The sequence below is a fragment of the Gymnogyps californianus genome, chromosome 9 (genome assembly GCF_018139145.2).
Source record: "Gymnogyps californianus isolate 813 chromosome 9, ASM1813914v2, whole genome shotgun sequence".
NCBI classification, from domain to species: Eukaryota; Metazoa; Chordata; class Aves; order Accipitriformes; family Cathartidae; genus Gymnogyps; species Gymnogyps californianus.
The window spans coordinates 7,625,477-7,651,363 of NC_059479.1; the positions used below are offsets into that span (position 1 = coordinate 7,625,477).

At 49.1% G+C, this 25,887-nt stretch overlaps 1 protein-coding gene across 2 annotated transcripts in view; it reads right to left on the reverse strand.

Moving 5' to 3' along the window:
* The window catches only part of PCDH19 (protocadherin 19), a 55,496-nt gene that overhangs the window by 5,241 nt on the left and 24,368 nt on the right, over window positions 1–25,887 (reverse strand). The window contains exons 3-4 of one of the 2 annotated variants that reach the window (XM_050901805.1): window positions 22,133–22,191; window positions 18,866–19,035 (exon numbers count right to left, since the gene is read on the reverse strand). In XM_050901805.1, coding sequence (XP_050757762.1) covers window positions 18,866–19,035; window positions 22,133–22,191 — 229 coding nt within the window. Of the gene's footprint in view, window positions 1–18,865; window positions 19,039–22,132; window positions 22,192–25,887 lie in introns of both variants that reach the window. The other variant, XM_050901804.1, reaches the window with a different exon arrangement.

Below are 25,887 nucleotides of genomic sequence, written 5' to 3' on the forward strand. Positions count from 1 at the left end.
GCTCTCAGAGCAATTGAATTATCTCCAGTGGAATCGCAGCACTGGCCAAAGAGACAAAGTTAAATTGTAGCAAGGTGCAAGTGCCTGGGAATGTAATATTCCTGATAAATGGCCAGATGACATGTGCTGTTATACAATCTAAGGTGCAATTTGGGCGATGACAATAGTCCCTGGAGTTTCCATTTTCAAACAGCCGCTCAGTTCAATCCAATCCATGTCAGAGCAGCTTTGCCGAGGTGAGTAAGTAGAGCTCATTTGTGCTATTACATGGGGAGCAAGGAAAAGGAGCAGAGGAGTTGCTTGAAAATGAAAAATAAGAAAGAAAAGGGCGACTGGAAGAATCGCAGCCCAGATGGGATGTGCACAGGGCGGGGACTGCATGGGTGAGCATCGTGCTGAGCGGCCCTAGCCCAAAGCCCCCAGCCCCGTGCCGGTGCGGGGCACGCGTGCCCGTACCTGGGCCGGTACCATGGGTACCCTCGTGCAGGAGCCTGGCTTTATCTCCACATTTCGGTGTTTCTTCAGCAACCGTATGATTATACTGTAATCACGATGACACTGCTCCTGGGTACAGCAAACAGCACGATCATTAAAAAATTCATTTCAAAATCTTCCTGGAAGCTAATAAATTTTACAGCAGTTTCAATCCTTTCTCATTGCAACAAAGAAAAGCTTAGTTCCAGACAAATTAAAAGTAAATTGATTGCCTTAGGGGAATCTATTCAAATATCACTTTTCCATGTTAGAAATCTCTTCCTGAAACAAGAAGAGGAGAGCCAGGGAGAGCCAGCACGGGAACGATATGGAAAAGCAAATCATTAAATCTCAGTTCATGAAACCAAGGGGGGGGCCGGGAATCAAACTTAAAATAAAATGCAAATGTCTCACTGGGGTGCGGGCCTAACATTTGTGACAGAATTTATGAATAATAAATATGAATAAATAGTAAACATGAAGGGATCAAACACTGCTGTTGATGTTTACTCATGGTTAGCCATCTTTCATGGACAATGCGCAACTGCATTATTTAACACTCCTCTTCCAGCTACTTTGGGGTTTCTTTTCAACTCCAGCACCTTAATTTTCTCGGGGATGTATGCCACAAGGCGCGAGGCATGTCCCCGAGCCCCTGTGCAGCACCCACCACCCTCGGCACGCCGGCAGAGCCCACCTCCCCTCCACCCCACCAGGAGCGGCTGTTCCCGGCTCGGGAGCAGCGATCCACCGCGTTACACTCCAGATAAAATAATAAGCTCAAGCAAAATACAAACAGTCCCCAGCCATGGTTCATCATTTACTTGTAAATTAAGACTCTGCACCTCTCCCTTATCTCCTGTAATAGCATAATATCAGGAAACAAGAGGTGGGGAATATTGTATTATATTTTTGACCTATGGGCTTTTACAAAGCCTTCTTCGCCTTTCCTAATAAGAAATCTCCAGTCAATGCAGAAATGTAATCCTGGCGTGGCTTCCCTTGCACAATGCTCGGAGGATACTAATAACCAGGGACAGTGACAAATGCTCTTTACCGCAATGAGGAGCCTTTCTTTTCCTCTCTTTCGCCATTGTTTGGGATTTATGCATTTAAAAATGCTGTATTTTTAATCCTGGATTGTCTGTCCTGACACAGGAGGTCAACAGTGCTTGGACAAAGCAAATGCCTGCGAGGAATTATTTTAACGAAACAAGGGATGTGAATTAGATTAATTTATCAGACAATTGCTGATAAGGACCCATGGCTGAATGCAGTTCATGGGCAGCGCTTCTGTAATGGTCAACGGAGAGATGCGACGGAGCTCGCTCCCGGCTGCTGCAGATACATACAGCTCCCAAGAAGCGCCAAGGACCGACACTGATTTACACCAGCCAGGGGGTTGGCCCATTCACCTCTTCCCCTGCTCTATATTACCATTAATAACGCCGTTTCTTCTGCAGAACGGTCCCTGTATCATGAATGAAGACTGACGCACTGACACATCTGGGGTGCCTGGCTAGCTACACACCGGAGAGCTAAGGATAGATTTGATGCAAAAGATTTTCTCCGGAAAAACGCCTTCCTGGGCACACCGAAGGCTTTGGGATGAGAAAGCGGCTGTGGGAAGGAGGGCGATCACCCAAAGCAAGAGGAGCTGGTTTTTGGGCATGCCATGCGCTACAGTGGAGTCAGACCCAGAAGGTATTATGGGCTGGAATGCAATTTAATGCTGGCTGCCCCGCTTTATCCAGGACCGCGGGCCAATCCCCACCTCATTCACAAGGCAAAATTAATTCCCTTTCAGAGGGCCGGCGGAACACACCATTTAAACTCCAATTAATCCTTTTCTTAAGTGGTCCGTAGAGCTCGTGCTGGCCCCTGAGCGGCAGGGATTTCACCTCCAAAACTCCGCTGCTCATGCCTCGATACAGGGCTCATTAGCATCCTAACTGCTGTTAGGATGCAGGATCCGGTCCTCGGAGAGGAGAGCACTCCGGGATCCGAGAGACCTTTTCCATCTCAAACCATTACGGCTCTGTAATTCATAGGCACAGATCCCATTAATGCTAATGGCAGTTACTGTGCTGCCTGCACGAGTGCAGAATACAACCCTTTGACTTCATTACTGGAATTCAATTTCATTAACACTGGATACAGAGGGATTGTCCTAAATACACTCTTTCTTATATTTTTTTCATGTTAATGTAACCATTTGAGTATATTATACCCTGCAGAGATGGAAACATTTCTAGTCTGTTTAAACACATTTCCCACAATTGGGAGCAAAACTTTGTCTCCGTTTATGCCTTTGACACCAGCTGCCTTCCATTTAATGGGACTTTAGTCGCTAAAACAAATTAATCCAAAGGTTACTTTTCTCCGCTATTGTCAAATTCGAAACAGACAAATTCACATATTCTGTCAGGGTAGCGCAGGACCAGCCAGGCAGCCACATTCCAACGGCAGCAACAAATCGAATTATTACCCTGTCCCATTCAAAATTAGACGTTGCTCAGAAAATAGCTACTCGGCAATTCTGATAAAAATCCAACAAAACAGAAATTACAGTTGGGGGAGATAAGCAGCAGTTCCCAGCCGCTTGTACTGGGCCAGCTCCTGGCGCAGCGCCTGCCGGAGCAGCACCCCTGCCCTCGCTGCAGCCGTACCGATGTACAGCCCTTACTGGACTCATGGCGAACGTGTTACCGCAACCAGCACCTTCCTTGGCCAGGACGAAGCAGAACAACCCATCCTCATCCTCTCCCCGCAGGGATGCAGAGGGCCAGGGTGCCGGCAGGAGCAGGGATGCAGGTGAGACCCCCGCCTGCCCCCTCCTCCTGCGCACCCGCCCAACGCGGCTCTCCCTTCCCTGCCAGGTTTCTGGTGCTTCCACACAACAAGTGAGAAATAAAGGAGCCGAGGTTATAAACGCTGATACATAATTTACTCCTATTATCAAGATTAAACACATCTTTGCATGCTTAGCATAAAACAACTGCCTTTCCCCAGATTTCTCAAGGACATGCATAAACTTCATTATTATCTAAATAATCAAAAGAGTATTTCAATAGAATATTTAACTGTCTGCCTACTGGAAACTCACAGCCTTAATCTAACACTGATCCTCTGTTGTCCTTCATGTAAATATTGTTGGGATGTCAGCCAAAGCCTAGGGAAGTGAGCTTCATCTTGGTGGATGGGAATCTCTCGTGTCAGATACAGTCAGCCTGACTAATGAGACCTACAGCTTGCCAAAACCTACAGCCTCGCTGTCTGTTCCAGCCATTGAACGCGCTCAGAAACCCAGTGGCACCAGCCCAGCAGTCTACAGATCCCAATCAACTATCAATAGCTTAAGTGTAAGTGATTGTGTATGAAGTACGAGCCAAATGTGTTTCCTTTTTCAGTTTTAGGACCTCCAGTATTGTTATTGCACCAGTAATGCTTGCACGGAATTAATCATAGACGTACCCACAAGGCAAAACATTCTGAGAAGCTCTTTGTACTTTCTAAAAGTGCACAGCTCTGAAGAGTGGAGGGAGCTGGAAGGCTTCCCAGCACGATGGGGCGTTCCCCACCGTCGAGAGATAGCTAGGGAATTTTTTGCCTTTTTTTTTTTTTTAAACCAAAAGCGTTGGTTGCTGGCCATCTCTCATCATGACATTGACCTCTCAGTCCTCCACCCTGGAGCCTGGTGTTATCCCCTCCCTGGTGTTCTACTTTAACTCTTTTTGGGATGAACGCAAGGCTTTTCCATGCTGGTGGATCCTCTCCTCTGAAGCACAGGGATGTTCCATGATGAGAGGCTGGCCTAGGGTGGTGGGTGCATCAGAAAATCCCACAGGGAACTGGGATGGCCATGGGGACAGGTCTGCAAAAGCTGCTTTACATTGTCCAGCATCCAACAGCGCCCACGGTCTGATCCAGCACCATGACTCACTGTGACACAAGGATGTTCCTGTTCCTCTCTGCTGCGGCCATGGATCTACACGGAGGGCTCAAACGAGGCTCCAGCTCCACGCCGAGGAGGGATAATGGCGATGCCAGGGGAATGCCAGCCGTGGGTCAGACTGGCCCCACGGCCACCAGAAGAGATCACGGCATTGCCAAAGCCTGGCAATCATCTGGCCCATTTAATTCAGCCGAAACTTCGTTCTGGCAATTAAGTTTACCTTCATTAATTAAGAGAGTGCTCATAGTGCATAAATATACATATAAAATTACTATAAGGTCAAGAGTCAAATCTAAAACCTCATTATAAGCCATGGGAAATTACATTACCTGCAAGTCATGGACAAGCTCGATTTCCAGCAATGCAGGTGGGGTCCCATCCCATCCCATCCCACCCTGTCCCGTCCCGTCTGCCCCGCAGCCGTGGAGGCGAGATGGAAAACGAGCCCTTGAGTTTGTCTGGGGCTGTAAACTGAAGAGCCGCGGGGAGACGGCTGCACAACGGGAATGGAAAATAACCGTATTTTCATGACCTGTGTAAGTACCGCAAGGAAAGCAGTCGGCTCCACGGCTCCAGCCAAGCTGATGCCAACCCATGGGCGGCCGGGCACTGATGCCGAGTCCGACGTGAGGGGTCTCCACGCCGCCCTGGGGTCCTGCCACGCGCTCCCTTGCTGTGGCTCCAACGCAGGGGCAGGAGGCTCCCGCTCCCCGAGGCGGGCTGCCCCAGCGCTGCTGGAGCACGGCAGACTTCTGGCCCCACCTCTGCCTGCGCAGCCTCCGATGAGTTCCGATTTCTCCGAGGTGCGTTTCTGCAGCGCTGCCCCGAGGTCAGGCTGGCGTGTGTTGGCTCCTGGCCCCAGTTCACAGGGCTGTCAGCTAAATTGCACCACGGCATCGTTACTCCCAGTGATGGTGTGACAGACAGACAGAGCCCAGCTGGATTTTCAAAACCTAAGCACTTTGCAACACTGACAGGCAAGGGAAAAAACCCACCAACCCACAACCCTCTTAGTCTGAGCAGGTTTTAGCTGGAAATACCCAAAGCTAGTAAGTATAAGACCCCACAAAGTCACTCCTCCTGAACCACTTTTCTGACCAAACCTTTTAACTGTCACTGGAAAATAAAGAGCGATAGGTACCAGCCCCAGCCGGCGTTACCGGATTAGTCTAGTCTCCACCGCATCCTTAACGCGGCCTTTCTTCAAAGGGATAAAGCAAGGCTGAAATGACTGATGTAATTTGGTGCTTTCAGACAGAGTTAGCGTGAGAAGAAGAGTCAAGTTCATTACATTGGAGTTCACCACAGGGCTGCAGCAGCCGAGAAGACGTGGCCGGTGCTGGGGCTGAGCTGCCGGCCGGGCGCCCGCTTCTGTGGCAGGAGCACGAGATGCACCATAAGTGGGTAGGTTTAACCCAAACATGTCCCTCTGTGGTGGGAATCAGCCTGATTTTCCCCCTGAGCACAAGAAGGGGGATGCAATGGGAAGGCAGGTAATGCGGTCCTGCAGTCATTCTGCTGGAGCCTCTCTACAGGGATCCACCCTTGCTGTCTGCGGCACACAGATGTAATGCTGCCTCTTTGCCACTGCATGCTCACCTCATTTCTAAAACACTTACACATGCAGCATGCATTAGAATTAAAAAACCATTAAACCTCGGAAAGGAAAAACTTTGACAGGATGCGTAATATACTAAGTATAATTAATTGAATTGGATGAGGCACTGGGGGACGAGAGAAGAGCGGATGGAGACTGTTCTTGGAAAAGGGATGGTAATGCACTAATGTTCAGTGTGTGCCATTAAGTAAGAAACAGCCTTGGAAGAGGCGAGGATGAGCGACGGGGGCTTCGAGAGATGGCACCAGCCAGTTGGGCACCTCGGATGCATAGCAAAGAAGGTGATAGCACAAAATGCGGCCAATTAGAGCTCTTAAAAAATTATAATGAAGGTGGAAAAGGCACCCAAGAGATGGAAGAGCAAAAATGGCATGCAGGTTGCTAAATAGCAATGCCCTACCAGTGACAGCCTCCGCCACAGAGCTCCTCTCGCCCACCCCGCCAGGCCTCGGGGCAACAGACCACCTTCAGCGCCCAGCACCAGGCTCCTCGGGGCTGGCACGGGCATTGGGGCAGGCGAGAGGAGCTTCATCCCGGAAAGCATCTGGCTCTCCGTGGGGTTATTCGTTAGTTATTTGTACCCCTGGGTGCAGTTCCTCAGCGTGGGTAGCACCCTGCTGCATCTATCCCCCTCGGCGAGCTCCGGCAGCAGCTGAGGTGGGGTGGGAAGCAGCAACCAAAGCGGGGGCCGGGGAGGGAGCATCAAAGGCAGCCCCAGTCAACACAGCAGGCACAACATGATGAGACAGCCACAGTCTGGCTGTTCAGCAGGACAAAGTTTTAACAGGCTTAACAACAGCATCAACACTGATCATTAGGCAATTACAACTGCTGAAAGTTGACAAAGCACCAGGACCAAATGAATTATCTCCCCAAATCCTGCACGCAGGAGCATGGAAAAGAGAAAAGTCATCGTCAACAGCCTCTGATAGCTCACCGGGTGCAGAAGCAGTAACTAAAAACTAAAGGGCTGCTCGCTTACTTGCTGTTTGGAGAGATAAAAGGGAAAGGCCAGGAAATGAGGTCTTCAAAAACAGTTTCATCATTTAGGGAGCGGTGGGAGGGAAGGTCCTGGAAACACTGATACAGCCAGGATTGCTCAGCCCCTGGGGACATCTGATTCAGCGAGGAAGTGGCTGCTGCGTGTGTTCCGAAAGAGAAGGCAGATTTTGGCTGGGGGGGGTTCACTCCTGAATCATCCCCAGCGTGGTTGCTTGCTCAGTTCTGCATATTGTGGCATGGCAGCCAGTGCCGGCCAAGGGGACAGTCATGAGCTCTTCTCCTTGAGGACGTGCCAAAACCCACTCCTCCAGGGATCTGCAGAGCTTAATCCATGCGGGACCACAGTGACTCCCTGCTCTGCTCCCTCACAAACCACGGGATGCTCAGCTTTGTCACGCTGTGCTTCTCAAGCACAGCCCTTCACTTTGAGTGACTAGGCACGCGTTTAGGAAAAACATGCAAATGTGCTTTAAAGACTCTAAGTGATACAGAATATATCACATCCCTTGGGAACCTGTTCCAGGGGGTAATTATTCTAATTCCTAAAATCATGTGTCTCATTTGCAGCTAGAATTTTCCAAGGCAAACCTCCATCCTCCAGCAGCGGCTCTGCTGTGTTCGCTGAATTAGAGATGCTCAGTAGCAGATATCTTCTCCCTGAGTTCACTGCTGAACACAAGCAAAGTTCAGAGCATGTCCCCCGAGAATGCCATCTCTCTTGGGTCCTATTTCAAGCCCAATGGTCTCAGCTGAAAGAGTCCTGCTGGATTCAACAGGCTTTAAGTCAGGTCCTAAATCTCCAGACGTGTTTGGAGAGTGAAAGCCAATGCCTTCAGCTATACCCAGAAGCTCCTGATGAGAACAGTCTCCAGAAAGCAAGGGGACACTTTTGCACTGACAAAGCATCTCCTCTCCACCTGACGTGCCAGAGCTTGGTGGTCCCTGCAAGGCACATCTGCCCAGTGAAGGGCTTGCGTGGATTTTATTAGTGAATTAATTAATTGGACATATCTACCCAAGAACAATGGAGGAAGACTGACAAAGCAGAGGTCAGGCAACGAGGGAATTGCAGGTGGAATTGTTCATTTTAATTACTTCATTAATGTGAGGTTCTTGGATCCTACAGTGATGACTAATGGGTCAAAATATTTGCATAAGTGAATGTACTTCCACAAAAGGCCACGTGGCTAAAGGGTGGAACAGATACAGAATTTTCTTTGGATTTTACAAGGACATTTCCACCACAAGATGAAGTGACTTCCCAGAGCCCATCAGCGTACCAGAGGGGAGCAACCCTAGATGCAAGATAAACATTTTTATGAGGCACAAAAGTGCCCAGAAAAAACAGCTGAAGGTGGAAATAAGTGACAAACGAGGTAAAACATGGGTTATACTTGAGCTGTTTGAGTCTCCCTGGCACTTGAATGAGTTGGATACAAGCATCACAGCTACCTGTTCTCCTGACAGCACTGAAAGGAAACAAAAGTTTGGAACAAGCCAAACACATTCAATTTGCCTGAATAATTTAGGCTGCTGAGTTATCATGTGCTTCATGACTGTCATCGAGAAAAGCGGTATTGCAGAGGAAAGGTCTGTAAATCAATGCATCTGAGGGACCAAACCTAATCAGAGAGCGGCTGCAAAAGCACTGCCTGTCAGAACAGATGCAGGACATGGAAGTCAACTGGCAAGCGCAGACGGCAGCCCTGCACTCCCAGGGATGGCTTCTCAGCAGCTTGCTGTGGGAGACGCAGCACAGCCAGGCAGAGTGGAGCATCGAGAAGACACGGCTCCCGTTGAAACACGCTGGTGAGCAGCAATGTCAGCGGCACAGATAACTTAGCTGGTAAACGCAGAGAGTGAAAAACAAGAAACAAAGTCCAATATATACCTAGTGCCCACCCAGGGACCTGCCAGACTCTTCCCACAGGTATTTATACCCTCCACTAACGCACCTACCGCTCCCAAAAACGCTTCTGGCTCTCCGACCTTTCCTGAATTACTCCTATGTACGGTTTTGGCTCCAAGTTTCTAGCCAAATTCCTCTTCCTGAACCAGAGATGCCCCTTTGTAACTTCTCACTGAGCTGTAGCAAATCCAGAAGCACAGTGAGTTGAATTGAGAAAGCCGTTCTTCTCGCAGGGCAAATCCGGAGGCTCCTCACCTGGCTCAGGAGCAGTTCGCCTATCAAACCAGCTGACTGGAGAACGTGCCGGAGCAGACGAGGCAGCACCGTCTGCTGTACTCGCACCAGCTACTCTCCTGCCTCGTCTCTTTAATGAAGCCAACATTTCCAAAGCAGAGGAAATTAAATGCCCACCCTATTTTGGTTTGCAAGCGATGCGGACACCCACCTTCCTCAGGCTTCTCGCTAAAATTTCCAACCAATGCTCTTCGCTCTTGCATTTTTCACATAAAACAGTGCAAGAACAACCACAAAACCTAGTCTCTCCAGCACGCACCCAGTGGAGCAAAGTCTTCTCCCTAGGAGGGGCCAGAAGCTCCTCGCCTTTAACCCCCACCAGCTGCAGGTGCTCAGCACCCCGCAGGACCTGGCACCCCCCCCTGCCTTGCAGCCAGCCCCCCCGCCTTGCCGCAGGGAACCTCCCGTGACCGTCCCCACACCTCCACCCGTGTGCCAGGGAGGCTTTGCAGCGTACAGCTCTCGAGTGCTTCCGTAAGACGCAAGGTAGCATCTGTGGTGAAATCTCACCAAATGATCCAAGATAGTTTTCTCCAGCTGGGACTGATTGAATATAGCCTGGGCACCGGATGATGTGGGAAATCAGTCGTAGCCGAGCACAAATTGCATGCATAGAGGTAATTACTGCAGCACAAGGTTGGTAGCACCACTACCCACATGACAGTATATCTCAGCAATTTTCATTTCCTATTGCTTCAATTCAGAGAGGGGTTTTTTCATCTTTTTTTTTTTTTTTGCCATTCAATTTTCTCCTTTTCCTACAGGGACTGACGTTAATCCAGGATTTCTTCAGGATAAAGCTCTGCTTTCACTACAGCTAGTCATTCCACATATCCGGATGTCCTCCTATTTACTACACCCAGACCTCGAGCCCAACCTGTCTCAACCTGACTCCACTTCCCTGCCCCAAGTGTGACTGTCACTGCCCGAAGGTGAAGCGACACAGTGGTGACCGCCGGTCACCCGCTGCCATGTGCGGTCACCCGCAGCCAGCTGTGGGTATCGGTAATGAAACACAACGTGCGAGTAGCTAATGAAGCTAGTTACAAAGCAAGTCGTTCTCCACACTTGAAAAAGGGTGAAAATACGATAAGGAAAATGGAACAAAAAAGGGTTTCTGCTGAAAAATAAAAACACTAAGAGAGCTAATGCTGAGAGTGGGGAAGCTGATCATTACTATTACAGATACTCAGCAAAAATAGGGCTGCATTATGCTTACTGTGATTATATACATTGTGGCTAGCATATATCTATAATATACTTGCTATAAAGAACTTATTTTCCAAACAGACACGGGGGTTAAATGCAGGATGGAAAAGGAAATCACTGAGCAAAGGCAACACAAACCCAGCTGGAGTGTGGCATAGCCCTGCGCTCCTGCTTCCCAGCCCAGCCCGCTCCACTGCATACCTGCGTGTCTACCGTGAGGAAAGGCTGCCAAACTTCTTAATAATTCTGTGACCCATTTAAAAATATCTACTCTCTTACATTCATATATGCTGTATGAGAAATAAAATATAGCGCTCGCGAGTTTTGAGTGGCAGCACTTCCCTTAAGACGGATAAAAGCTGCAAGATCTCTTTGCTGTTTGGTGCCAATTATTACAGAGTTTTGACTTACTTATTATTACACAGATCATTTAGTAAAACAACCTACATACAAACCCAGTGGTATGTCTCCCTTCAGCAGTCATCTGCTGGAACTGGAGCAGTTTACATACTCACCCATATACACCATATTTCAGAGACGGTTGGGCTCCTTCCCCTGCACCCAGGGGAGATGCAGTGCCCTACCCTACAGCTCTCTGCAGCGTGCAAGCATAATTAAGAGAGGTCCAAATGATTTATCTTTCTTGCACTTACAAAGTCAATTGCACCACTTTTTTGGGCGAAAAAACCAGGCACCCAACTTGTACCATCCCCTCCGGAGAAGGCAGTCCAGCACCGTACCCGAATCACCCCCGAGCTGCCGGGTGCGTGCTGCGATACAGCAGGACAGGATTTAACCTGATGGCAACCGCCCGTGCCCAGAAGGCTGCTCTGAAACTCGCCGTGCCGCGCACCCCGCGCCCGCAGAGCTGAGGGTCAGCGCGCTGGTTGCGGCGATTATTCCTTTAATAAAGGGCCCTGTATTTTCCAGCGGCTGCAAAATTGATGCAGGTTGCCATGGTAAGCACACACTTTCCCATTTAGTAGAATAATAGACAGCTTTGTATAATTCACTGATTTCAGATGATTTCTCACCCCAAGAGCAAGTCGCTCAAGTTACATAAGTCACCTGTTGTTTAGTCAATCTGGCAATTTTAATTAGAATAAATTTTTATGATTCCTCTTTGCAACACTTAGAGCTGCTCTGCCACCAGAATGCCGAGATGTCTGTAAATTATACGGGCTCCAATCACATCTTTTTTTGCTGTTTTAATTACAGTAACATTGCAGCATTAATCATGTAAGCCTCTGTTAAACAAGTAACAGCCATCCTCCATCATAATTAAAAAGAAAGGCCAAGCAAACAGGAGCTTTGGAGTTTACCATATTTCCTCTGAAAATTGTATTTTAACTTCAGAGTTTCACAAACAGTAGTTTTATTTGGCTCTAATTAGTGTTGTGAAGGAAACACCGAAAGGTTAATAAGAGATGGTTAGTTTGTAATGCAAGTTTCCCGGTGCCAGCCCCAGCAGTTCAGTCTGTTTTCAGAGTCATTAACGACGTAGATTGATTACAGGAGATCGGGAAGTGCTGGCTTGCTGTGTTAGCAGAAGGTTCGGTTTTATTCATATACCTTCCCTACTGTTAAATATGATGGCCATTACCTTGACCATTTTGCTCTTCTTAACTGCTGTGAGACAGAAAGTGTTAATGGTTTCCTTAGAGGTTATTGGCAAAGGAAAAAAAAAGTCCACATGAGCCTTTTTTTGGCTTGTTTATAAGGGAAAATGAAGCTGCAAGTTTGACTGAACTGTTTGTTTATCTTAGAAATATTTGAAAATCCAAGTACTGTGTAGTGGTTTTGGAAAAGGATGCTTTGGGAGAGCCAGGGTTAGCACTGCCCCGTCCTTCAGCTGAACCCTGACAAAGATCTTCTCTGCGAACCTTCTGCTTGGGCTGGAGTTTAGGAGCCGTTAACAAAACCAAGCACAAATAGAAGCTGAAACTCTCTAATCAGAAATATCACTTGTTCACATCTTCTATAAATTGCTCTCCAGTCACCCAGCAAAAATATGGGTAAGCAATAACTAAATTTGACAAAACCTCATTAAAAAGTACAATAGAAAACTAGAAACTCTCTAACTTTCCGGGCTGATCATTCATCCATTACAAACCTACACAACGGGGCACGGATCCAAGTTTTAATTTTCCTCTCGAAGTTGCCAAAATGTTCACATCTGGTGAGTGTTTTCTGTGCTTAGATGGAAAGGACTTGAGGATCTAAAGGTTGTAACTCCTGTGACCCTGGACCGAGTAACTTCAGTGATGAAGACATTGCAAGAATTATCTTTGATGGAAGGAACCTGAAAACTGAAGAAAGAGTGCCAGGAATGTGGGATATATGATAATGCTTCTTATGCAAACAAAGGAGGTTACACATCTGTTTGTTATTTAGTTCTGCTGTTGCAGAAAGGGATTGGCATTCATTTATTGCTATGGATATGACTTCAGTGTCACCCCTGCCCCACCATCAGTTTCCAGCAAGGACTTCTCCAAGCTGTGCTCAATGCTACAGAGCTACGAATCCAAGGAAGAAGCAACACGAGGCATCTGTCTGGGCCAGCCAGAGTGTCCGTGTGTGGATTAAACCTCCTCGAGTGACACTGCTGCCCCGCTCTGCTGCGACACAACACGGCGGTGAAGGAAGCTAAGCCGATCGGTGGGGCAGCCTGACCCACTGCCCAACTCTGCCTGTCCTGATCACCCACTGAAGACGGAGCTAAGCACCGCGTACCTGGCAACGATAAGGGTCATCCTGAAGAGAGACTTGTTAGTCTGAGTGCTTGACAGCTTTGTTTCCAGTTACATTCACTGGTCTAATAAAAGATATTACGTCCCCCTGCGAGCCCGGTTGGGCAACGTCAGCAGGAGCGGGCGCTTGGGGAGCATGGACAGAGCAGTGTACAAAAGCATCAGTAACCACCACGCAGCCATCCATGAGCTGACTTAGATGCTCAATACGTAATCATTTAAAAGTGTAGGAATCATAAGACAATCAACTCCTCTTCCCAAAGTCCCAGCTTACCCACTCCTCAGAAAAATCCTCCTCTGGGGTTTCAAAGTACTGTGAGAAGCTGACTGCTCCCTCCAGGCTGGCCACTGCAGGAGCACCACTGAGCTCACTGAGGCTGCTTTACTGAGAGATCCACGCAATAATACAGAAATCAGAAGAGCTGTAATAATTGACATTGCCCTGTAAAGAAAGCTTACAGCATTTATCCATCTTAAGGGATGTGCTGTCACTCACATATGAATGTTATACTTTACGTCTTGAGCTGCATATATGAATACAAGAAAGTAGGTATTTTTATTAATTTGTAGAAACTTCCAGAGAAATGCAGCTGTATTTCCAGCCTCCAAAGCCCTAGAATATGTCACTTAGGTCTTCATGTACATACAGCTCTACAGAAAGGCTTTTCTGCAGAGTAAAAGGGAGATGCAGGTGGAACAAGTGCTCGAAATCAGCTTAAAAAATCAACAGTTTCTAATACCTGTGTTTGCCTCCAGTTAATACCATTAGTCATGTTCTCAATTCACGACTGAAATGCACCCAGATACTATGGAGATGAGCATAAGAACCAGTTGGAATATTCTAGATAAAACCTGATCCCCTAAATGACAATGTATCTGAATAATTTGGGATGCAATCAGCAAGAAAAGTTTCAGTGAATATCATGTGCCCAGCTCTCCTTTACATCCAAGCCTATTTCTATACTGTGCAATAGTATAAAGACGACTTAACGTAAGCATTTAAATATAACCCATTTCTGTTCAAAGAACCCTTCGTCTTGCTGGAGTTTATGAGACTCAGACACAATTAAACCACTATGTGAGCAAAGTTACTCAAATGTGGAAATGTATGCAGGATCAGGTCTTTCCAGATGACATTTCACGCCAACCTTTACTGCTGATCTGGCACCAGAAAAATGGAAGTGATGCTTTTAGAAGCAATTCTCTGTAGAGACACATTACTGACATTGCTTAAAAACCCTCTCACTTTGATTTTAAAGCTTTTTCACTATTTTATGGCTGTGGTGACTATTTCTAACACTGGCTTTTTTATGATTAGTGTGTGTTTATTATTTTCGTATTTTCTTTTGGATTCTATTTTTATCTTAAACAGCAAATCACTGCTTCATCAGGCCAACGATTTTCCTTCTATAACTGATGGTAAAAATACTGGCCGGCACTGGGAATTAAGATAAGTTTGAAATCTGTTGCTTTTAACATTAAAAACACATATTTGAAATAGTTCCTTTCTGATTTCTATGCTGGCAAGAGCTCCTATGACTTATAGAGTACAAGTATGGCTCTGGCTCAAGGCAAGATGAAAAAGGTAAGAGAAAACATTTAAGCAGATCTAGGTGCCCGTATACATCCACCCAAAGAAAACAAGCCAAACCTGCACAAACGCCATGTTTGGAAGAGGGCAAAGGGATTTAAAAAAAAAAGTCCCAGTATGAGCAAAACCAAGGGAGGAATAACTACCTGAATCACAAAACAGAATATCTAGCCTCAAAGATGCTAATTCAGGTCCTGAGGGATCTAATCAACCTCTTTGTTGAAGTAAAGATAAAACTTTTTGACAGCAAATGCTTTCTGATAAAATGGAATTTTCAATTACCCTGCGAAACATCTGGTCCGCGCTGCCATTTCCCGGGAAAAGCACTGCCACGCTCTGCAGTGTTGGAAAACATTTCACGCTGAGATTTCCCCACGTTGCTGGGAGGAACAGGCATCAGGAGCTTCCAACCCGACAGCAAAGCTCCCGTGGCCGCCAGCATCACCCACCGCTGTCCACGGAGGTGATGCCGGTAATGGGTCTCCTGCCCAGCACCACCGCGTACTTCACCCCCTTGCTGGAAATCCTTGCAGGGTTTCCTCCAGTGCTGGATTTTGAGTCAAGGTTACACCAGGACGTGGAGAAAATCCATCCCATATTGCAGTGAAATAGGCCAAGATACGAAGGGGGAGCCCAGGATTTACCCCCATCCTCCAACAGACTTCTCCAGCCAACCCAAAACATCACTGAATCCAACAACTGCTTGAAAACCTCCCTTTCTCAAACAAATCCATTTGGAAGCTCAGCTGAGGACACCATTAGGAAAGGAGTGCATATAAACTTCTAGCAGCGCTTAACACCTCCACAAATAAACAAACAATTAAATGGCAGCGAGGGCAATCACAAAAGGTGGAGCGGCGCCGGTGCCCGCCTTCCTCAGCGCCCCATTTGGTATCAATTAGCAGGGGAAGGAAAACAATTCTGAGCAATAATGAACTCCGAATTGGGTACATATTAAAGTCATCTTTTCAACTGATGAATTTATAATCAATAATTAAGATCCTGAGGTAAAGAGGGACTGGGCAGAAGTCCTACTCCCAAAATAAGCGACATGGCTGAGCTCCAGGCAGTATTTCTGATGACCTGCTGCTGCCCACTAAAGCTCGACACCCTCCACGCTATGGTTTGCCATTTTCCTGGAAATCTAGGTCATTTCCAAAGGAAGAGAAAGGGCTCCTGCCAGCGGGACTGGCAGCCGGTGTCACTCCCACCCAAGAGTGGCACCAGGGCAGTGAAGGGGTAGAGGGTCTGGAGGCCACCTGAGCGTCTGCAGCGGGTCCCTGGGGCTCCCACGGCCACGTACTCACCACCAGTGCCGGGCTCACGCATTGGTTTAAGAACACTAAAGGGGCTTGGACCCATGCCTACCCATGCCTACCTCTTTCTGCAGGAAATCCAGCATCTCAGTAGGCAAAGGCTGGCCAGACAGGTCCACGCTAAACCCCCAGTGCCACCACAGAGGGATCGTCCTCTACCTCCGAGCTGCGAGGATTTCTGCCAACCAGCGTCTTGCCTCGGCAGATCCAGGACTACTCACCAAGCAGATGAAGACTCCTGAATTATCTGGATGAAGTCTGAGAGTTGGCCGCTCACGAAGGACTCATAGTGATACAAGCCAAGGTCCAAGCCCAGCAGAGCCTGGCCATGGGGGCCCCTCGCCAGGCTCCCAGGCAGGAAATCATTAGCATCGATGAGCAAACTCCGATGACTCTCCCAACGCATCTCTCTGGGATTACATGAGACGCAGTTCGAGCAGGGATGGCGAGTGAAGGCGAAGCCTGGGGACACGAGCGGCCAGGCTGCCCTTCGGCCATGTGTGCTCAGGGCGGTGGTCAGCCCACTGGTCCTGCGCATCCTTGGCAATGAACTTGTTGTGTTTCCTCCCTGCCCTGCCACTCTGACACAAAATCGGGTAAAAATTACTATGCCAAAACCATCGCTTTAATCATGCGCTGTTATCACCATCATCTCAGCGTCTTGATTTTCCTGATTATTTTCTGCAGTCCCTGCTCGGCAAATCAGCTCAGAAAATATTCTCTTTAACCTTTTTTTCAGCTTCTATGACAGTAACTGCTAACCTCCCTGCCTGCGCTGCTCCTCTCATTGCTCCATGAACACCCCGATAACCTCGCAGGCAAGTTCCCCCGGCTCCTCCGCACAAGACAGTGTGGGTCCTGCAGGACAGGAGAGCTGGCCCCCCAGCACACCTGCCTGCCTGCCTGCGTGCCTGCCTGCCTGCCGGTCCAGCTGGATGGCAATGGAGCGCTCTCGTGCCAGTTTCCTCTCAAAAATAAACCAGAGCCAAGAGCACCAACCCCCTGGCCATCGCGGGACTAGGAGCCAGACACACAGGTTGCCTTTGGAAGTCGCCTTCTGGAAGTACTCCTGATTTTTGGGGGTTATTTTACATGCAATGAGGAGTTCACATTACAATGGATTGGACCGTATTTATTTCCATCTGACTCCTCTGACGAGCTCTGCCTCCAACTCATCCTCTTTAACTTATTTGCATTGTTATCTGGTGCACAACAGAGCCAGCACGCAGACCTATCAGAAATGTAATCTCTGTAAAACCCTATCTGCAGTCCATTGAGATTGTTTTTTTTGCCGAAGAAATGTGACAAAAAATTAACAGATGTTGCTCAGACCATTCAACGGGACAGGAATCAATTATGAACATTTTTGCTCCTACAGTCATCCCTTACTGCAAACGCATCTTAGGAAACCCTCTCCTGATCGAAATGAAAAAGCATTTCTTTGTAATAGAAGAATAATAAATGATAGCTATCAGCCTGCATTCTCTGACACGGCGCCGGTCCGTGGAGAATTAAACTGCCACTGTACAGTTATATAAATGTTTAATTTTTTTCATCTTTGGCCACAGTAGGGTTGTCTGGAAATACATTATCGCTGCGGATGCCATCCCTCTCCAATTAGCGTGGCTGGCAGCACGGAATGGGTAGGTGACCTCCACGTTCCCCTCCTCGCAGAGTCTTACAGGGTTAACTACGGCCATTTAACAGACTCTATCGAGAATTAATACAGCGATCAGCTTCTCTCCAGAAAAAAAAAAACATTCGGCGGCGCAGATGGCAAGAACTCTCTCTCCCCCGTTTGACTCTTTTATGACAGCAAAACAAAGGCTTTTAATGATGTTTACCATGAATTGAATTAAACAGCTGAAGACCAGTTCATAATCACAGCATTTTGTTTTCATATCCTTAAGTCTTTTAGCAGTGGGGCTTCCAGTTGAGCCTCAGCTACAGCTTATCTCAAGATATAGCCAAGCGCCCCGAGGCTCCCCTGCGCCGGAGCACCAAACCACATTCAGGCTTCTTAATTGAAAAAGACAGGATGTTTGCATAGGATGTTTGCATCCGTCAGACATTAAAAGCGACATTCATGCCCAAGTACAAATGACGGCTTGGGCTCAGCTGAACTCCTCTGACTTCTTTCCTCTAGCTAATACCGGTCTGGTTTCGGAGCAGGACTTCATCCCTGCACGTGGGGATACGGAAGAGCTGAAACCCCGCCGCCTATTCAGGGGAAAAGACACAAACCCTCACCCACTGGCCTCAGCTAATCCCTCGTGGGATGCCTGACTAATTGCCTACACGCTCCGCTGACCTTTTGGAAAAGTTGCCCGGATGGCGCCTGCGCACGAGCTCCGGAGACGGCGAGCAGAGCGCACGGGGAAGGGCGCACCGTCTGCGCTCCGGAGAGGAGCGCCGGCAGGGACCAGCCCCGGGCACAGCGCCGGTAGTTCCTGCCCTAATCCCAACTCCACCGCTCGCTTGCTGTCAGACGCCTTGGGTCTGCTCAGGGCCTTGGGTTTTCTGCCTGTGAAACAGAGGATAATCCCAACTGCTGGCTTACCTGACAGGCGTGGCATGAAGATTAATTTCTGTCTACCCAGCACTCTGACGACGTACAGCGTTATGCCCAGCAAGCGCTAAGCATCCTTATTGCGCACCCACTGAGGCAGCACCAGAGCCACCGGATGAGGCATGTGGATGTCAGGGGGGTGGTGGGCAGCCCCCCATGGCGCATGGTGGTGGCTCACCTTGCTCGGGGCCCTGGGACCCCATGGAGGGGACGCTGGTGTTCAGTACGTCGTTGACGGCCGTGTCGCAGTAGAGGCCCCGCTGCACGTCGTGCTCGCTGTCCGTCTGGTCGCTCTCCTCATGGCCGCTGTCCTTCAGACTGTTCCCCTCCAAGTCCTTGAACGTGGAGCTGCTGGGGGAGACACAGCCGTGAGTTACTGGGTGGGACAAGGTGGCTCCCGCCACCCCGTGGTGCTGCAGTGAGACCTGCGGTGGTGGCACGGCTGCCACCGCTCGGCCTCGTGCCCTGCAGGGACGGGGAGGTCCCCTGCCATCCCCAGCACCCAGCGGCAGGGCTGGGACTGCTTCCCCAGCACGGAGAGCTGGGAAAGGGGCTGGGAAGGGGGCATCCCCTGCTCGGCACCTCTGCACCCCGAAACACAGCACCCAGCCTGCACCGCCTCGCAGGCTGCTTCTGCCCATGGGTACAGTGTGAGCCTGTGGGTCAGGCTGCTGTGGGTATTATGGAAGCTGAGAGTGAAGCAGGATTTGAAAATAAAATTTAAAAAATATACTTTAAATGAGCTGCTTTTTAACTAGGCTCCCTCAAGTCATATTAGCTCATATTGAAGTTACACAGGATCTAAACCCTAATTTTTTAGGTTATAGGCCAAATCCTAATCGCTTAAAGTTTGAAAACAAAAGTCTTCCTAGAAATGGGAATTTATTTTCACGATGACGATGCCATTCTTATTTTTAAAAATAACCCGGTGATTCTGGGTCCAAGTTCACACAGCTTTAAGGAGATCTGATACACAGTCGAACTCCTTGACATCCCCTGCAAGCACAGCCACTGCTGGGGGGACCTGAGGGCTGAGCTGCTCCCAAATTTCCCCCAAGGGCTGAGCAGCTCCATCACCCCATGGCACCCAGCTCTTAGGCTGGAGGGATGGAAGAATTTCATTTCTGGCTGCATCTGGGATCCTTCTGCTGTTGCCCACTGCCCTGGAGGGGGGATGCCCCAGGACACCCGGCTGCAGCGAGCCGAGCCGCAGGGACGTCTTGAGATGTGCCTGCCCCGGGTGGCACGGCCATTGGGGCGTCCCTGGTGCCACCCACCCTGTGCCTCCTTCCACACCCAGCCTGGGCATGGGAAATCTGCACCCATTGCGGGGGAACCGCCTGCACCCAGGGCACCAAACTTTCTGGCTGGCTGATTTGGTGTGAAACGTCGGTGGAAGAAGGGGCCTGTGCTTCAAAGCCCCAAAGAGCTGGAGATTTTCATTACTTTGAAAAGCCCTTTTGCGTCTCCACGGAAACCAAGCAGACCACCTACCATCTGATGCTTTGCAAAAGCACGCGAGGGGGGAGCTCTGAAATACATATACATTGGTAAACCTTCAAACATTACCTTTTAAATAAAGATGTCCCTGTTGAAGCCACTGACTTTGATTCCAGGCGACATCAAAGAATTTTAAGTTAAGAAAGCACTACAAATCTACAATTCGTTTGTGTGTGTGTAGATGAGCGAGAGAGGCAGGCAGACAACACAGGAAAAGTACAAATAGATTAATTAAAGTGCTGGATTTGAGGAGATTCCCTCACCAAAGATAGAAGAGCTACAACATCTTCATACAGGCAAAGGATGAAAATGATGCCACAGTATGTTACAGTAAATATTTTTTGTTCTTAGACGTCTGCACAGCGTTCCCAGCGCCCGTTGTACTTAAGATACAAGACAAAGGTAGAAAGCAAGGGGAAACGCTGTCCTACACGGAGCTGCTGTTCACAATGTGCAGGCAACCCGTCTTACAACGCATTTATCTTCCCCGCAGTGAACCAGACTGTAATGCAGCAGCCACACAACATGTTTCCGCGGCTGACACTTCTCTAAAGGATGGGCAGGTCTCGGGGAATCAGCAGCAGCAGCATTTCCCAAACAATACAGCCTCGGAGTAAGCCCTGCTGCGGCAGGCGGGAGCGCTGCTTGCCTTTATCTTAGGTGTGAATGAGGAAAGATTAATAGATTTGGAGTTTTTTCAGTATGCCTGAAGACTCTCTGGCGAGGAGCAGCGTGGCGCAGGCAAGCCATCTCTCTCGCAATCAATCGCATTAGCATCGTTAAACATCATGAGCCACCCAGGCAAATATACCTGCCCTTCGCTAGCTGAACCCGAGCTGCTTAAACAATGCACTCACAGCTCCCTTACTCCTTATATTTTTCAGATGTAAACAAATGGGATATCAGCCAGGCAGAGAATTGGATATTTTTACTGCTCAGATCAGATCGCAACAGTTCAGGGCCAGCTCCTGCTCTCCGTTACGCCCCTCCTAGCACCATGGCTTCTGCAGAGCCCCCGGGCACAACCCTGCCAGGCACAGGCGGGGGCATGGGCACGGCGCCCCGGCTTGCTCGCCGCACACCTCGGCCAGTCCCTGGGGAGAAGAGGGGAGGTGGGCAAAGAGCTGCCGGCCACCTCCTGCGCCCGCATCCTGCGCGGGGAGACGGCCCTCCAGCCCTACGCGGCAGCCTCCTGATGAGTATTGATTGTGCTGTGTCAGTGCCTTTCCCTGCCTCGGAAATAGCCGGCGAGGCAGAGGCAAGCCTGGCCACCTGCCCCACGGGGGGGGGATGCTCACCTCTAGTTTAACACAATCCAGTGGGTTTGAACCGGATAACCCCGGCGTTAACCTCCCCGAGACATTTCTTTGCCACTGCCAAGCTCTGAGGATACCAGTACTTTATCCAAAGGGTTAAACTCCTCCAAGGGTAATTGCCAGGTTGCAACTGAACTGACGATTTCCTTTTTACCCGTGGAAGAAAAAAGCCTAGCAAAAGTGCTGTTTTGCCTCGGTATTCAAACTAAAACAGTGAGCCTCTATCCAACCCAACTGCCTGCCCCCAAACGAGATTTTTTTTTTTCTTTTCCCCCACCTCACATGGCAGGGAGACCTCACCATCCAGATCTATCATTTTATTCCTGTGCATTCAAATAGAATAAACTCTATGAATTTGAAAGTTGTCAGGGTAACAGCACTCCACCTAATTTGCTGCAACTTCCCGGTGCGAAGGAGCCAAAAAGAAGAAAAAAAGACTTTCCTTTATTGCAAACCAAGAGCAATGGGACTTAATAGGACGTAAACACTGTTTTTAAAATCAAATGATTACTCTTGAAATCTTTTGCATATTAAAAAAAAGCAAGTAGTATACAACACAATAAGGAAGAACATTAAATAATCAGGATTTGGCTGGGCAAACCCAAGCACTTTCAAGCAAGCCTACGTACCTTTTTATTAAATGAGCTCTGCTGTTCACGTAGTTGGAATCAAAGGAGTAGTTTTCAGTCTGGAAGGAGGACAAGAAAAGGGAGATGGTTACAAGTCTGATTTCCCCATGCCTGGGAACAGCCGGGTTTGCAGGGCCAGGACAAAAGCCACCAGCAAACCCCGCGGGAGGGAAGGAGCATCTCAGCACGGGACAGACCCCAGCGAGCGGGATGGAGCCAGGCGTGGAAAACTCCAGTCCCTGACAGTCCTTCCACCAGCTTTCAGCAAAAAAAAAGGCTGGCTGGTGACCACAGAACAATTAGCAGAGAAGAAACAATGTGACTATGCTCTGTTACAAAACTAATTGCTTTTAATTCCCTGATGGACTCAGTTCTCTGTGTGTCAATTTGACTGAAAGTTCAAAAGGTATTTTTCTTATTAGTGTATAATTAACATGTTAAAATATTTATTGCATAGATATGTAAATGCCAGCAAGGTAATCCTCTGCTGGAGAATTTAATGCGGGAACTTTTCTTTGTTTTACATCATTTCATTTGCAGAGACAGTGGGCTCTGTTATTAATAAAAAAGCAAACAATGGGTGACATGCTTAAAAGTTGGAGGGTAGTGAAACCAGGGGAGAAAAGTCAATGGATTTATCATTTGCAAGCAAAACCCACTAACTCGCTCTGCACTTGAAACACCGTCTTTTAATGTCAGATTACTTAGCCCCGGATTTCTAGTGCTCGCAGCGGGTAAAGAACCGAAAAAAGCAACCAGAAGGTAGGGAAGAGAGCAGGTTGTTACCACTCAGGAGGCCATGGTGGAAGCCGTGGGGTGGGACGTGGTGAGTGCTGCATGGTGGGACATGGTGGGAGATGCATGGTGGTATGTGGTGGGAGCTGTATGGTGGGATGCCATGGCTGTTGCACGGTGGGATGTGTGGGAGCTGCATGGTGGGATCTGGCGGGAGCTGTGCAGTGGGATGCAGTGGCAGTTGCATGGTAGGATGTGGTGGGAGATACATGGTGAGTCACAGTGGAAGGCATGTGGTGGGACATGGAGGGATCTCCATGGCCTGGCCAGGATTCTTCCTGGGCTTCAGGGACCCATGAAGATGCAGGTCTCTTTGTACAAGTCAGGCACCCCAGTGCATCCATCCATCCACCCAAAGTCCCCCCAAATCTGCAGGGATCCCACCTGGGCTCCCACCAGCATCACCCCTGGCCCGGGGGACGCTCCTTGCCCCCACCAGGCACCCTGGGCAGCAGAAGGGGCAGACTCTGCTCTGCCCCCCTTCCTCTGGGCTGAGAGCAGCGTCCTCCCATGACAGAAGTGGGGACAGCCACCTGCCCCAGCAGCCCCGTCCTGCCTCCTCTCTGCCATGGCTCCTCCTCGCCCTGGCCCCGCGGCCACTCTCCTTCCCAAAGAGTCGCTCTGGGATACTATGGCCTGTTTTTATGGCAATTATGAACATGGTAAAAATAAATGCATGCATCTTTAATGTCTCAATAAATAAAGGAAAGCAGAGTCTGCTGCTAACGTAATCACAATGGCAGGATGCAGGGAGCGGGGCTGCTGCAGCAGAGCCGAATGTGAAATCCAATCGTACCCCGGCAGAGGTTACACTGCTCTGCCAAGATAATAAAGCAAAGGCAGCATTGGTTAAGTGTGACCTTTTCTGAAATACAGCACAATATCTAATTTACCAAACAGGAACCTCCCAGAGAGAAACATGCAAGGAGCTGCGAGCCGGGGGAGTTGGCCTAGCACTCAGCACAGCTCAGTTATTACTTTCACATAGTAATTACTGCTGGAGAGTCACGCAGGAGATTTACTGCACAAACTACTGGTCCCTGCAGTTCCTGCATCCTCAGTCCTGCAGGACGACTCTGACGGTTAGAGCTCGGGAGCAGACACATGGATTTTTAAAATACGCAACGGCCAAGACTTTAAACGCGGCAGAAAATGCCTGATCCTGTGTTTAGCCATCAATCCTGGCGCTGCCATGCCAGGGGGAAGGATGCCACCCCACGGCGTCCCCCCAGAGCAGCTCCGCAGGAGATCCTAGCCCTGCAAACGGGCTCTGAGGGCAGCCGAGTGATGGAAGGCAGGAGGGACCAGAGCCAGTTTCGGAGCAATCCCTGCTTGGCGGGGAGCCCTCTCCATCACCTTGTGCTGGCGGACATGGGAACGGCTCCAGCAAGCCCGGAGCCTCAGCTGGCTCTGTCCCCATGTCCCCAGCCCTGCTGCCATGCCCAGCAGCAGCGTGAGACCCCCCGCACCCACCACTACTTCCTTCAGCTTCATCCCTATGTGTGCGTATCTCAGCCCTGGGAAAACCAGGAGAGGAACGGGTGGGTGGGAGGACCCGGAGAGCAAATTTCAATATATACTGGTACATCACAGAGCTTTAAAATGCTCAGAGTACTGACGCCGCATGGCCCAGGCTTCAGGGCCCAAGTGATACCCAGGGCCATCTGCAGGGAACGCTCGACCGGTGCCACCAAAGACCCACCATAGGCTGAGGAAACGCCGCCCGTGCTGCCATCACGTCTCCTACCGCAGCCCAGATTACAGACCTCATGCTAAATCCCCCTCTGACCAACATCACTGGGAGCTTTGCTATTGATTTCTGACCAAAAAAGAAGACCAAATCCTGGCTCAACTGAAATCATTCACCGACAAGCAAATTCCCCATGATTTATGTTTGATGGACTGAAGTAACGTCCTTCCCACGCAGACTCCCTGGTCCACGTGTCCCCCCTGCTCGGGATGCTCTGCACCACATCACTAATGCAACCCCGTAAGTCCACACACAAGCGAGCGGGTTCCCGCGGGGTCGGTCACAGCATCCGTTCCCAGGCTTCAAATCCCCCGCACCACCGAAAGCAGCACAACTAATGCTAATTACTTCCAGATTTTGGACAAAAAAAAGGAGTGACATGGCCACAAGGATGGGAAATCTGCTTCCCTGGGCTGGGGGTGCGCACCCTCGGCGAGAGCTGCCTGCCCTGGCAGGCACGAGGGTGCCAGTGCACAAGGCAGCCCAGCAGTTTACGAGACCTCTCCTCAGCCACGGGATTATCCATCAAGGTTATCTCCATGCAGGCTAGGGGATCAAAACAGAAAAATAAAAAAGAAATTAGATTTTTCATGGAGAAGGGCTGCTTTATAGCTTGCATTATTCAATCGAAGTTCACTTGATTTAATTCTAGTTCATCCTGCGAAGTGCAATCACTTACAAACAGAAGCAAAACGATGGGGAAGGAGAACGTCTCCAACATGTCAACATTTTAATTGGGAAAGGATCCACTCCCTCTCTTAATGAGGCCCAAAGAACAAAGTCAAAGCACAAAAAAGAGGGAAAAGGTAAGGCTAGCTGATGCCGATGAAAGAGTATTCTTCATAAAGTGCATCATTGAGAGGCCAGCCCTCATCTTCGTCATTATTTTGGCAGAAGCAAACAAACCGTTACTTTCTCACTGATCAGCATCGCTCCTGTAGAAATCAAAGGGGAGACCAGCCTCGAGACCAGCCTCTCCTTCCACGTCCAGAGCTGGGTACAGCAAGGACCTCCCAAATGGCGCTGCCAATTCTTATCTCCCGCTCATCGTAACATGAATAAAGGATGCTCACGCTTGTCAGGATCAGACCCTCAGCCTCTGTGCTATGAATAAACAATACATTCAAGACATCGGGAAGCGCTGAATAACACCTAGCATAAAGTCTGTGGTCTCAGCCTGCATTTCCCTTAGAGGAGAGAAACCCTGCTG